This window comes from Micropterus salmoides, unplaced genomic scaffold (assembly GCF_014851395.1).
Source record: "Micropterus salmoides isolate LMB-PRFRI ecotype aquatic unplaced genomic scaffold, ASM1485139v1 Ms_hic_scaffold_2, whole genome shotgun sequence".
NCBI classification, from domain to species: Eukaryota; Metazoa; Chordata; class Actinopteri; order Centrarchiformes; family Centrarchidae; genus Micropterus; species Micropterus salmoides.
The window spans coordinates 21088663-21101065 of NW_024041150.1; the positions used below are offsets into that span (position 1 = coordinate 21088663).

General features: G+C 40.5%; 1 protein-coding gene across 3 annotated transcripts in view; it reads right to left on the bottom strand.

Annotated features, from left to right (window-relative positions):
- Positions 1–12403, bottom strand: part of LOC119911555 (serine/threonine-protein phosphatase 2B catalytic subunit alpha isoform) — a 74330-nt gene that overhangs the window by 15381 nt on the left and 46546 nt on the right. For all 3 annotated transcript variants that reach the window (XM_038730459.1, XM_038730458.1, XM_038730457.1), the window contains exons 3-8: positions 11859–11983; positions 11163–11274; positions 10566–10711; positions 9633–9772; positions 5889–5966; positions 4812–4906 (exon numbers count right to left, since the gene is read on the bottom strand). In XM_038730459.1, the coding sequence (XP_038586387.1) occupies positions 4812–4906; positions 5889–5966; positions 9633–9772; positions 10566–10711; positions 11163–11274; positions 11859–11983 (696 nt within the window). The remainder of the gene's footprint in view (positions 1–4811; positions 4907–5888; positions 5967–9632; positions 9773–10565; positions 10712–11162; positions 11275–11858; positions 11984–12403) is intronic.

A 12403-nucleotide genomic window follows, 5' to 3' on the forward strand; every position in this document is an offset into this window, starting at 1 on the left:
CACACACACACCACTATTACCCAGTCCAATAAGAAAAGCATTGTATTACTCTGACATACTCCACTTAGACAGGGCTGTGGGTGTTTATGCGTGTGCATGCATGAAAGCAGTCGCACGCGTGGGCAGGCGTTGCATAAACATCACATACTGCATAAACATGGCCGAGGCACTTGATTGAATGCAGCCATGGAAGCCCGGAGGGAAAAAAAAGCAGAGTGGGGGAGAAGGTCAGCTCCCCTGCCATCGCTCCTTCAAATCAGATTCCCTTTAAAGGAACAGAGACACTCGACAACCTCCTCTGTGCAAAACAAAACAAAACATGTTCTTCGAGCTCTGGGTATGAGCAGGTCAAGGCCCACTTTCTTTCTGTCTTTTTTTTTTCATACCTCATTTAACATGCAGATAAGGCTGGCAGGAGCAGCACTTTGCTTCCCTTATTATCAGAACATGCATTACTACAAATGCACAATTATATGCAAAGTTATTTCTCATACAGCAGGAGGGTAGTGCTCTGGTGGAGACCAGCTGTGAGATCTGTGTGGAACTCCTGTGCTAAATTTAACACTTCGTGACAGCCACTAGATGTCTCTGCTGCTCTGGTGGTTGGTTAACAGGGTAACCGAGGCCCTTGCCTGCTGTCACGGTAACACAGACATTGTGAGGCAACGCCCGCTCATTAATTATTCATAAGGGAGTGCCTTGAGCTGGTTTCCTGGGTAACGAGGACTGTTAAATGTGCTTTGAGATCAGGGGGGGATTCCCACTGTCCTGCCCTGACGCTTAATGCTGACTGCATATCTGTCTCTAAGGCCTCTTGTATCAAGTTCCACTGGATTAGTATTCCACGCCAACCGTTCAGACCTTCTTGGTCCATTACATTCAGTGCTGTACTTCCATTAGATGTCAGACATGTGGGCGGTAGGTACTGAATATAGTCCATGTACAGTTGAACAACGCATGACTGGTTTCTTATTCATTTTCAGCTAATACATTAATGGGACCATTTGCAGTAGCACAGAATCTACAACTTCCTTCATTAATGTCTACCATACTCACAGAAGGACAAGGGGTTGGGACAAGATACCTTATCATGTACGACAAATGACTTTTTAGGGTAGCCTAAATTATCTGACAACAAGTAGTTTTTGAATTCAAATAACTCAAGGTCCACTTTCTAACTCTTTTTATATAAATAATAAATATTTTGGCGTGGGAAAAAAAATTAGAAGGTTGTTTTTAATTTCATATTATTATGGCTTGAAAAAAACATCTTAACTAAAAGGCCCACTTTACCAGCCTCATCATAATCATCATAAACCCAAAGTCTTCTTCACTGGATGGAGGTGGTTTTTGAGTTCAAACATTTTATCAGTACATCTCAAGATCCACTTATTAGCTTTTTCTGGCACTTTCCACCACATCTCATTGTCTTTTTCAATGGACAGAATTTGCTCCGTCGCCATGGATATAGCACAATATTAAGTATTTTGGTAAGTTTTCCTACTCAAAAATATGATGAGAAGGGGAACCACTATTCTCATCAATAAGCGAAATTGATAAAATCTCAAGAATGCCCAACACTACACTTGCACTCTCACCATTGAACCATAACTGAACAACATAATATCCTGTAATGAGGTTTAAATCCCAGTTGGTATGGAACAAGAAGAGCCTCTCCTGCATAGCATTACATTGTTCATTTTTCTTGTTTGATGCGGCGTGAAAAGTTTTGTAACTGCACCATGTTTACAGAAAACTGAAGGGAAGCCCAGTAATGACCAGAGTAATAACAGATGGGTGGGCAACTGCAGCCAGGGATACTCTTCTCGCTGGCACTCGTGACGAGGGGGAAAAATGAATTCCCTGCTGCGTTGGCGTCATCGCGGCCCTTGCTTCCATTCTGCTATTTATTCCAGTAGCAGGGCCAGGGGCCAATCATGCCACTCCATTTCCTTTTTCTTCAAATTACCCATCTCTACTAGCTACTGATCAGCACATGGCTGTAGCCTCCGCTCCATCAGTCCATTCCTGTTTTCAACTCATTGCCAAACACTAACATGAGAGGAACAAGACATTAATTTGGTTATGTAAGGTTTAACAGGTGTGAGATGGATCTAACCCAACCAATCCTTCACTGTCTCAGGGATGAAATGAAAGTCAACATCGCTGGCAACATCACTGTCATTTAGCTTGTATTCCATCCAGGCACCATAACCATTTGGACTGAGTGGCTGGCTTTCGGGACCAGTCAATAATGATGCAGCAGAAAACATTCCATTAATAAAATACCGCAAGCAATCTCCAACTGCCAACTACACCACCCTGCTCTCGAACTGTCCTCTCTCCACTGCAGTCACTTCAGGACTCAAACAGTGAAAGCACAAACAGAGAAAACTGCTAAATCACTGCTGCTGTGTTTTCATTTAACACAGCTCCCTGCCAGCTAAGGGAAGCAGGGGTCAGAGCTGCGATGGACAGCTGGTCAGCGTCTGCCACTTACAGCAAAGCCAACAATTTCACTTGAAAGAAAAAAGGAGGGATGGGTGGCATCTTAAAGCAGGACTTTATCTTTCTAGAATCACATCCCTCATGTGTTGATTACCCTGATTCAGCTGCAAGTCCAATTTATTTTTGGTGGAGGAGTTTTTCCTTGCCTGTTTGTGGTGCCTCATAGATATCTTCCACCACCTCCTCTCTGACAAGAGGAGTAGCCCCCAGCCCCCACCCCCACCCCACGTGGAGAGGTCTCATTGGTTAATCTGGCCAACTCCCAGCGCTATATTGATGGGACTTGCTCATGCCTCCGCCCTCCCCTTTAAGATTTATATGCCCACTCGATTGGCCATCAATCACATCATGCTCAGTGGGCTCTGAGCTCCTGCAAGAAGCTAACAGCAGACCAATTCATTACAGAGGCTCTGGTTCTACCAGTGAACCCCACCCACATGACTGATTATGAGAGCATCGACAGGACTGATAGGACTGTATTGGTTAGCTGTGCCTGTTCTATGCAATAGTAACTGTGGGGGGAAAATGCATCAAGCAGAGTCAAGTAAATGATTGATAAAGTGAATTGTGAACCAAGTTATTAGATAACCACAACTTGTGAGGTTTTAAGAGTTTGACATAAAATCTCTGGCGAGACCTTTAGCTTGATGGATGTTTATTTGCACGGGAATTGCTCTCTTTCTCTGCTATATTTGTATTTTAAGCCAAAGATCTGTTTAACGATAGATTTAACCAAAGGAAAAAAAAGAGTGCCTTATTTTCAAGCAGACAGTGAATGATGAGAGAAATAAAGAGCGTGTAGTAAAATGTATCTGTGTGCCTAAATGTGAAGTTAGTTCTAAAAACAAACAGTGAGTATCTTTTTCTTTCTGATAACCACTCTTGCTCTGGAAGGCATTTTATCAACTGACCAGGATGCAGACCAAATTATTTTAGATACTCTGACTGTTCCATATTGAGCTTGAGAGGGGCAAATGATTTGCTAGGCAATTGGTTGCCAAAACTAAAAACAATTTGCGGCTGACATCACTTTGTTTGTTTGTTTGTTTGTGTTGTGCTGACTGTGAGTCCTTGGAAGAGTAGTTGGCATGGAACAAATGGGGTCCTAATAATAAACAATGAACCAGACAGGCAAACTGCCAGACTGTTTCCTGACTATCCTTATTCTGCAGGACAGAAGGCATGGATGCCGTTAATGGCGAAAAGAGAAAACAAATGCAACCTAATCTCAGATCAAAGAAACACACCTGAAAATGGGCCAAAAGAACACAAATAGGACTGCCATCGCGCCCTCATGTAATATACTCACACCAGCAGCACTGCAGTATAAAGCTCTGTTATGGCATTTCATCACGAGAGGAATTGCAAAACAGCATGCACCAGCACCATCGCTCTTTCCTTCCCATTTCCATTTCCTGTGGCTTGCCCACCGCCGCCCCCATCCAAACATGCCCCCACAGCCAAGGCAGATACTGCCTGTTCTCCAGGGGAAATTGCTGACTCACAGCACAAAGGCAAGCCTATCTTGCTGCGTGGGCACCGTAGCACTGCATAGGGCGCCGCCAGATGCCAAGAGGAACGGCACCAGGCCATTTCACTTCACACCAGCTTTGTCCCTGAATTGACCTGACCAAAATCAGTGTCAGGGAGATTTTTGTAACTGAACAAGTACAATACTCAACCAAAATGTTGTGGATTATTTATAAGAGGTAGAATGGTTCTCTAACTGCTGCATAAACGGTATAAGTGAAATATAAGATTCCTGAGACCTTTTCAATACAATATCACTTTAAAAATAAACTATCCTCAAAGTGGAAATATCTAGCATTATTATTATCATTAACTGTTTTTACAGAATAACAACACATTTATTTTTAAAGGGACAATGTACATTGTGTCAGCCAAAAGGCAAATTTTCAACTCCCATGGCATGGTGTTTTAGCTCAATGCTAGTGTGTCCTGTGTATCCTTCCAGTGAAGACAAGACAAGATGTTAAGGGCCTTTTAAAGCTTCATTAAGCTAAATGTTTTATAATGACACTATAACAAATGCCTCCTGTAATGTAAACAGGTTGTTAGTACAACCAATCCCACTGAGAATCAACACATACAGACGAGCTTCAAAATGATCTGAAAAAAGCATTTTGGAAGGTCCCAATGCTGCCATTAAGTCTTGCACAAATCTGAGAGAAATAGCAAATCTCCAACCTGTAACAACCTGAGATGTTGCCCTGGGGTGACATACTGTGGTATTCATGTTATACGGCACAGAAGATTGATAATGATGTATTTCTTCTCCGTACCTTTGTTGTTGTAGACATCTAGGTAGTTGGGTGCTGAGAAGATGGTGATAAGGGATGGGAAGCCAGTGGTCTGACTCTTTCTGTACATGCGATATCTGGTAAAACGTTCAAAGGAGATGCAAGGATTAGTAAACATGTCATTCATGGATTAATCATTGGTGTTCAGCCCTTGTGATATGATTAGCGGTGATAGTTTTTATGGCCTCTTGTTTTCACTATGGCTGCGTGTTTGTCTTGTAAGCTGATGCATTAGCAAGGGGGGCAACCCGGCATAGCCTCAGGAGAGTAACTCCCTGTGTTACAGGTCAAACATGCCCTTAAGAAGTCATCACATGGAACAAACTCAACCTTCAAACCCAATTACTGGGATCTCTCAGCAAACGTCTATGCTGTGTTTGATTGTTTGCACCACACCTTGCAGCAACTATTTTCAATGATTTAAAAAAATGGTCTCAATTACAAAGAAAACATAGATGAAACTCATTAACATTATTACATGTGCGGTGTAAGGTGGCTTGGGGCAGCTGTCTCCTCTGAGATATGGCTAGGTGTCCCATGTGACCACGCTGTGGGAATGCAGTGGTAAACAACTGTGCGCTATGCATCCCACCGCCTTAACCTCGCTTAGAGAAAGATTGAAGCTTGACACATCCACCCACCTGCCCACAACCAAACTTTTCAAAGAGGCTTTCCAGTGCCGTTGTACAAATCCAGCATGCACTGTTCCTGATACATAATAGATGAGTGGGGTAGTTGTAAAGCATTGTGTGTGTCTGAGTGTGAAGTAAAGAACATATAGTGACAACATTTCACAATCAAACTCAAACTTTTTTAAACCATAGGTCTTCAAGATCTAAATTTGAAAATAACTAACTCCTAACTCCTGGTGCTCGATTCATTTTCATTTCTTTGGTTATCGTGATTTCTCTCAAAGTTCAGACTGCACTGAACCTGCTCTCCAGACAAGCTCGGGCAAAGCCCCATAGCACCGGGGAAGCTTTTCATTTAATACCCTGGTCTGAATCACTCTGACGCGTGACAGTGTGATGGGAGAAGACAAAATGCCACAACACTCACCCAGCATCCTGCGCTTCATGGGCCCGGATGATAGATAATAAGTTATTGTGTTGTAGAAAGTCACAGACTGCAGGGTAGCTGTTGAATAAAGAGACAAACATTTGGTTTACTCATGCATCAAGAAAAACACCAGTAAGGTCAAGAAGAACGATCAATAGAAATAACTAAATAAGTCATGGACATTATTGACTGTGCTCAGAGAAACAGTAAATATATGGATAACACTGAGTAAGTTTGTTCTCAAACCATCTGTGGCTCAGAAAGAGGTATATTGCGTTGAAAGGTTGGCTGTAAATGAAGGCTTTCAAATCAATTTTAACTTGACTGAAATTTAAAACACCCTTTAATGTACTTAAAGAAACCACATTTTTGTGAGCAAAGGTACGATGACTCATAATCTAAATAACAACCCATAATATGCCTAACTTTTAAACAAGCTTTCATACTGTACGAGGAGTAGGTGTGATCCTCCTCAAATGGTGGATTTTATTCTAGAATGAAACTCAAAAAATGTCAAGTATGACACATGATTCATAGCAGACTGCTTCAAGAAAAAAAAAAGGCGATCGCTGGGGAGTGTTAAAGCATGTTTTATGCTCATGCTGATCTATTCAGTCTTTGAGCCGAGAGACCAAAGACCTTTTCTGCCAGCTATCAAACTACAGTATGGTTTCAGAGCTTTCCATGCTACAACCTTTTAATTCCTCAGAGGCAGCTTCCACTGGAAATTTCCTTTGCTCACAATGAGAACGGCAGAAGAAAAGTTAAACAGCATTTCTTTAGTGAAAATCTTGATTTCAAAACAAGTTGTTACGAAAACAGAATTACCACAATACATGTTTCTAACAAAAAATTATTAAACCCCCCCGTGGACGTCTGGATTTGTGAATCGTGGGATGTGACAGCTCACAGTGAATGAGTGACACCTTTGCATTACATCTAAAGCACTTAGTGAATGTGGGAGGATTTTTTTTCAACAATAATAGGGGCTAAATTCACATTTATTTTTTGTGGTTTCATCTCTAGAATCTTAGCCTGATTAACATAAAAGTCACTTTACAGCTTTTCCGGCAATAGGGATAAAATTGTGGGCTTGGTAATTGATAGATCAAATCAGGACATCTCCATTACAGTGTGTAATGTCAAACTTTTGGCTTTGTGATTATTTCCATCAGTGATCATTTTTTCCTGTTTTTATTGTGCCCAGGGATGTTTAAAAAAAACAACAAAAAACAATTTAAACAGTAAAGTCAGAGTCTATAAACAATCCCAAAATACCAACACCTTTGTAGTTCAGTGAAGAAATATATTGTGCTTGTTCAAAATACAGGTTATGATTTTAAGTTCTGTAATCTAGCTCAACGCCCCTGCAAAATCAGAGCACAACAATGAACAACACCCACGTGCAGCAATCAAAACCAAACTATACATTCTGGCTTCTGACCTTTCAGCAAAAGTACCAGGAGATTTTGATTTGTTTTTTTTTTCTCTTCAGCAAATCGAAACATGTATTCTTTTCTCTTTCAAATAGCTATTTAGACAAGATTCTGTCTCTTTAATCAACACAACGCACTGTTGAAGTTTCATGATGACTATGCTTTGCTGTATTGGTCAAGTCTGACACAGATTACACTATTACGGCAGCTTTATTGGATCTCTTAAGGTGAAGCCCTTTGGGGCATGCTTGTAATAATATGTTATATAAGTGAATTAGCTTTAATTTGACTGGCTTGTTTTTTGTCTGCATGCTTATGAGATACAGTGCTTGTTGCAGAGGTAAATTATTTGAAATTGTGTGAAAGCCCATCATGTGAAACTGAGTGATGAAAGGTTCATTAACAATCTTGGTTCTTGTAGACATGAGAACATATGCATTCCTGACAATCACAACAAACATCTGCTGTGAGGGATGTGAAAAGGAGGGAGCAGTTGCAGAGAGGGAATTACAAATGCAATGACTTGTTTTCTTCTTCTTCACTTGATTTCCAGCAGTGCCATATGGAGCCATTTCGTAGATACATTTTGGCCTAGTTTGTTTTCTGGCAGTTTGCTTTCTGAGTTTAGAGCATCTCCCATCTGTCCAACAACAGGGCACAGATGTTAATGAGCTCCTTGGACCACATGAAGAGTTTTTGCAAGAAATTACTTCATCGTGTGCAATCTAAGTTGCATGTTCACTATGTTAAAACCGAAGCTTTTAAAGCTGGTTGAATATCAAAAGTTTGGATTAACACCAATGAAGATGCCAAGAAAATCACTTTAGGCTGATTCATGCAGATGACTAAAGGGTTAATACGAAAGCAACCATATTCGAAACATGTGCAATTTCATGCCTGAATTCCGTTTGTAAAAGTGTTACGAGGGAGCCTACGGCACTGGGGGAAATTATTGGTTGCTGCAAGACAGAAGCAACAAAGAAGCTGCTGGTTTTGGGGGAGGGCTGCTGAGGAATGGCTCTCCCTCAGTCTGGCTTAAACTGTCTCATAAATCCTGGATGGCAGTGTGATGCCAATTAGCGACCATCCCCTGGGCAGACGAAGTGGAGGACACTGATGAAAACAAGACTCCAGAGGAATTTTGACCAAATGGTAGAAGGTTAATCGGAATGCTGGTTCAACACAAAACATGTGACAGTCAAATAAGTTGTTTGGGGTAAAAAGGCAGACCCAAACATCTGTGGGCAAACATTCTTTTATCACAGGGCGGGTTGAGGATATGCAGTGTAACGTCTCACATAAAAAAAAACAAACGAACAAAAGATGTAAAGACGATGAGCCAAACCATGCCCTCACAAATCCACAACAGCAGCAGTGCTGGGAGTTCATATCTAAGCAAAGACATTAAAATAATATTAAGTCAGTAGTTATGAAACACCTGTTATTGAAAGAAAAAATGCATATCAGGAGCCTCAGGACATTTCCGACTACTTCTGCTGGCCAAGTAAGCGTCGCTTAGGCCATAATGAGCAGCGGGAGCAACGAACGCACTTAGACAGGACTGTGCCTTGTGGTAATGTGCCATTTCATTACATTTTGTGACAGTGCGAGCTGCCTGCTCTGAGCATTTCCTCTGTTTGTTCAGTTACTCAGCTCAATTGAAGGTAATGTGGGTTACATAAATACTGGCAACCGTCTAAGGAGGAGACTTTTGGATTACTCTAATGCACGCCATGTTCTAACAACTGTTGGTCTCCTACTCACAGTTGAGCTATTGCAGAGGTAAGAAAATAAAGAGAGGACAAATGGAAATTTGGCAGCAGGGTTTTCTTGATTTATCTACTCTTCAACGAGATGATGGTTATTTTGTTTTTCCATTTATGATTACTGAAGTATTTCACTGACTTCCATACCTGTCTTTATGTTCAAATATTCTGTCTTGGAAAATGTTTTGTATTGAAAATCACTTTAGTGAATAAGGTTTCCACAGAAAGTACAGCCAAAACTAATCAGTAGATGATTTACTTTTCCTAAAAGTTGTCAAAATACCAAATTAAAATACAAGCTTCTTAAATACAGCTACTCAGATTGTGATTTTAATTTTGTGGTCTGAAATAAATCATAGTGTTGGCTTAACATGAGACTGTCATAAAGACTGAACATTAGAGATGCTACTTGATGCTAGTATAAAAGCCATCATCTTTCTATTACCTGGAATCCTTTATGCATATTTCCAAAGTAATACAAAGAAAAATATCCATTACAAAAGACATCACATAACTCTTATAGTAAGAGACAAAATCTTCACCTGTAGAAGTAGGAACAGCCTCGCACTGTGTTGTGTGTGAAATGCTCTTGGCTCTTCTCATTCCCAAAGTCCTCCAGGGGGTCAGACCACAGCAGATCGCACATTGGTCCGTATGCTGGAGGCTCTTTGAATCTGTCTAGCTGTGGAAGAAAAAGTAAGACCCTTGTCAGCCTGTTTTACTGGAAAAAATAAAAATATATATAAAAAATAAAAAAATCACATGGAGTGCACATACTGCCGCAGAGAAAATATGTTTGCTTCCACTGTGAGAGCCACGTTGGCGGCTTCTGCTGGCATGATCATAATTAAGTCGTGACTCCAACTAACATGTTCGCTGGAGTGATTTTAAACTCTATTCAAGGCAGAAAGGATATATAGTATGGATGACGTGTCAAAGGCTTTTTTTGGAAAGCCACAAAACAACTCAATGGCAGCCATTATTTTGAAGCAATGAACATAAATTACTTTGCTTTCAGCCAAGGATAGCTCTTTCTCGAACAAAAGCTTGCAGATTACTGGATGGGTAGCATGATGGACACTTCAATAGAGCTAATTCTATTATGCATGCCCTCTGATTGCAGCCACAAAATCCATTTGGAACTATTGAATTAGTTTGAAAGCAGGATCCGACTCTAACATTTTTTAATCAGAGTGATGACCGGACCGGGTGCTTACAATCCCTGTGTGTCCAAGTCCTGAGCAGTATGTGAGAGAGAACTAGGAGAATTGTTTCACGGATTGCAACTAAGGATATTTTTACAGCACATCATTCTAAAGCAAATACAGTTTCTTTCTCACTAGCTTTGACTGAATACAGAAAATACATGAAGCTCGAATTTTCGACAAATTATCTTATATTTTTAAAGCCATTAAGCGGCACCTGCTGTAGCTTCATGAAATTAAAGGGAAAATGGTCTGGAATCAGACACATACTTTCCTGATGTCGTCAAGATTTGTGATTTCTGGAGACAGTCCTCCGTGTACACACAGGAACTGCTGGTTCATAAGTGCAGCCAGGGGAAGGCAGTCGAAGGCGTCCATACATGCGTCATACACCCTCTCTGAATACTTAATTCTACCTGTCATGGGGGGAAACAGGGCAGGGAGAGGAGAGCATGCCAAGTCAAACAACACAGCTCTCAAACATTGGGGCAGTGTGCTAGACTGGGACGGAAAGGCTCTCCGAAGTGCCAAAAAACTTCCCAAACGCATTTTAAAAACAGCACCATTTCACAGAGCTTTTATAAAAAGCTAAAATTTTTTGCTACTCTGTCTGAGTCCAACAGAAATAGTTCTGACATGTGAAAATATCAAGAAGGGCAAAAATCAGACTGATTTCTGTACCAGGCCAGAGAGCACATTCAAGTGGGCGTTTGTGGTTGGTGGCTGACCTGGACGCATAATAAACAGCTTTTTAGAAAGAATAACTCAATTCTCCTTCCTCTTTGTACTGAGAATTACAGACCAAACAGCTTAGACTCAATTTAGATCAAATGTAAAAACAAAAAAATGTGCCAAAGCATTACTTACATTCCTGCTTAAATGTGAAATACTCTGTTAAATGTCTACATTCATGATTCCCACGCAGCAGAAACAGTGTTTTGGGGTAAAGGATCTTTAAGGCCCACAAGTACAGCACACACTGAAACAAAGAAGAACAAAAAGGATCGGGACACAGTTAGCTTATCATCTTTAAATAACACTGGAAACATAAACCATCAAGTCAGACTTCAGTTCACATAGTGGCATAATGCAAGCAATTTTGCTTTTAATGAAACATTCATGCGGTACATCTCGTGGCACGTTTCAGGGTTGCTGGGATGAAACGTCAGACCTTCAGAGGAACCATCAAGAGGACAGGCACGGCACATTCCATTAAAAAATGTTTTATTAATAAAAGTATAATGTTTCAGGGGATGAGATGGCAGGAAATAAATATCTAAATAAATTACAACCTGAAGTCCCAGATTAAAAAAACAAGTATTTTTCTTCATATTAAAAATATCTCTCTACATAACCCTAAGCAACGGCGTGACATTTACTATCCAGGCTACATTTGAAGTTATTACAAAAGCCTATTACTGCTCCACTATCTGCAGCCTGATTTGATCTACGCTCAAAGAAAGCTATTAATAAACACAACTTCAGTTGGGCACATGGTGTGTGTCACACTTGATTAGGCCCTCGTGAGGACAAAAAATTAAAAAAATGAATACACAGACTCACTTCAATACTGAAATACCCTCTGTCAACGTAGTCCCCCAGGAAAAGGTAGCGCGTGGATGCTGGTGATCCTCCTACTTCAAACAGCTTCATCAGGTCAAAGAACTGCCCATGGATGTCTCCACACACTGGAATAAGGCAGAAAGAGGAACAAAAACACATCAGCATGACAGCTGTTTTTGTAGCTACAAAACATCAGATGAAAGCCTCTGTAACTGTTTTCCATCAGATATGAAGAGCTCCGACAATGTATTATATCCCAGTAAACCTGGAATATAGGATAAAACAAAAACAATGGCTACTACTACTTCAGAGGCTAATTAAAGAGATTAGATTAATTAAAGAGATATTTTATTTACATTTTTAATTTGTTTATTTTACAAAATAGTGTGTTATTTTTTTATATAAACTGCTCATTTCATTATAGGTGCACCACTGATCCTTGTCAGCTTCACAGCCCACGCTTACTCCAGGACATTATGCAAAGAACAGAACAGAACATGAAAATAGCGCTGGTTTGAACCAGATAGGACAAATAACAGGCGCAT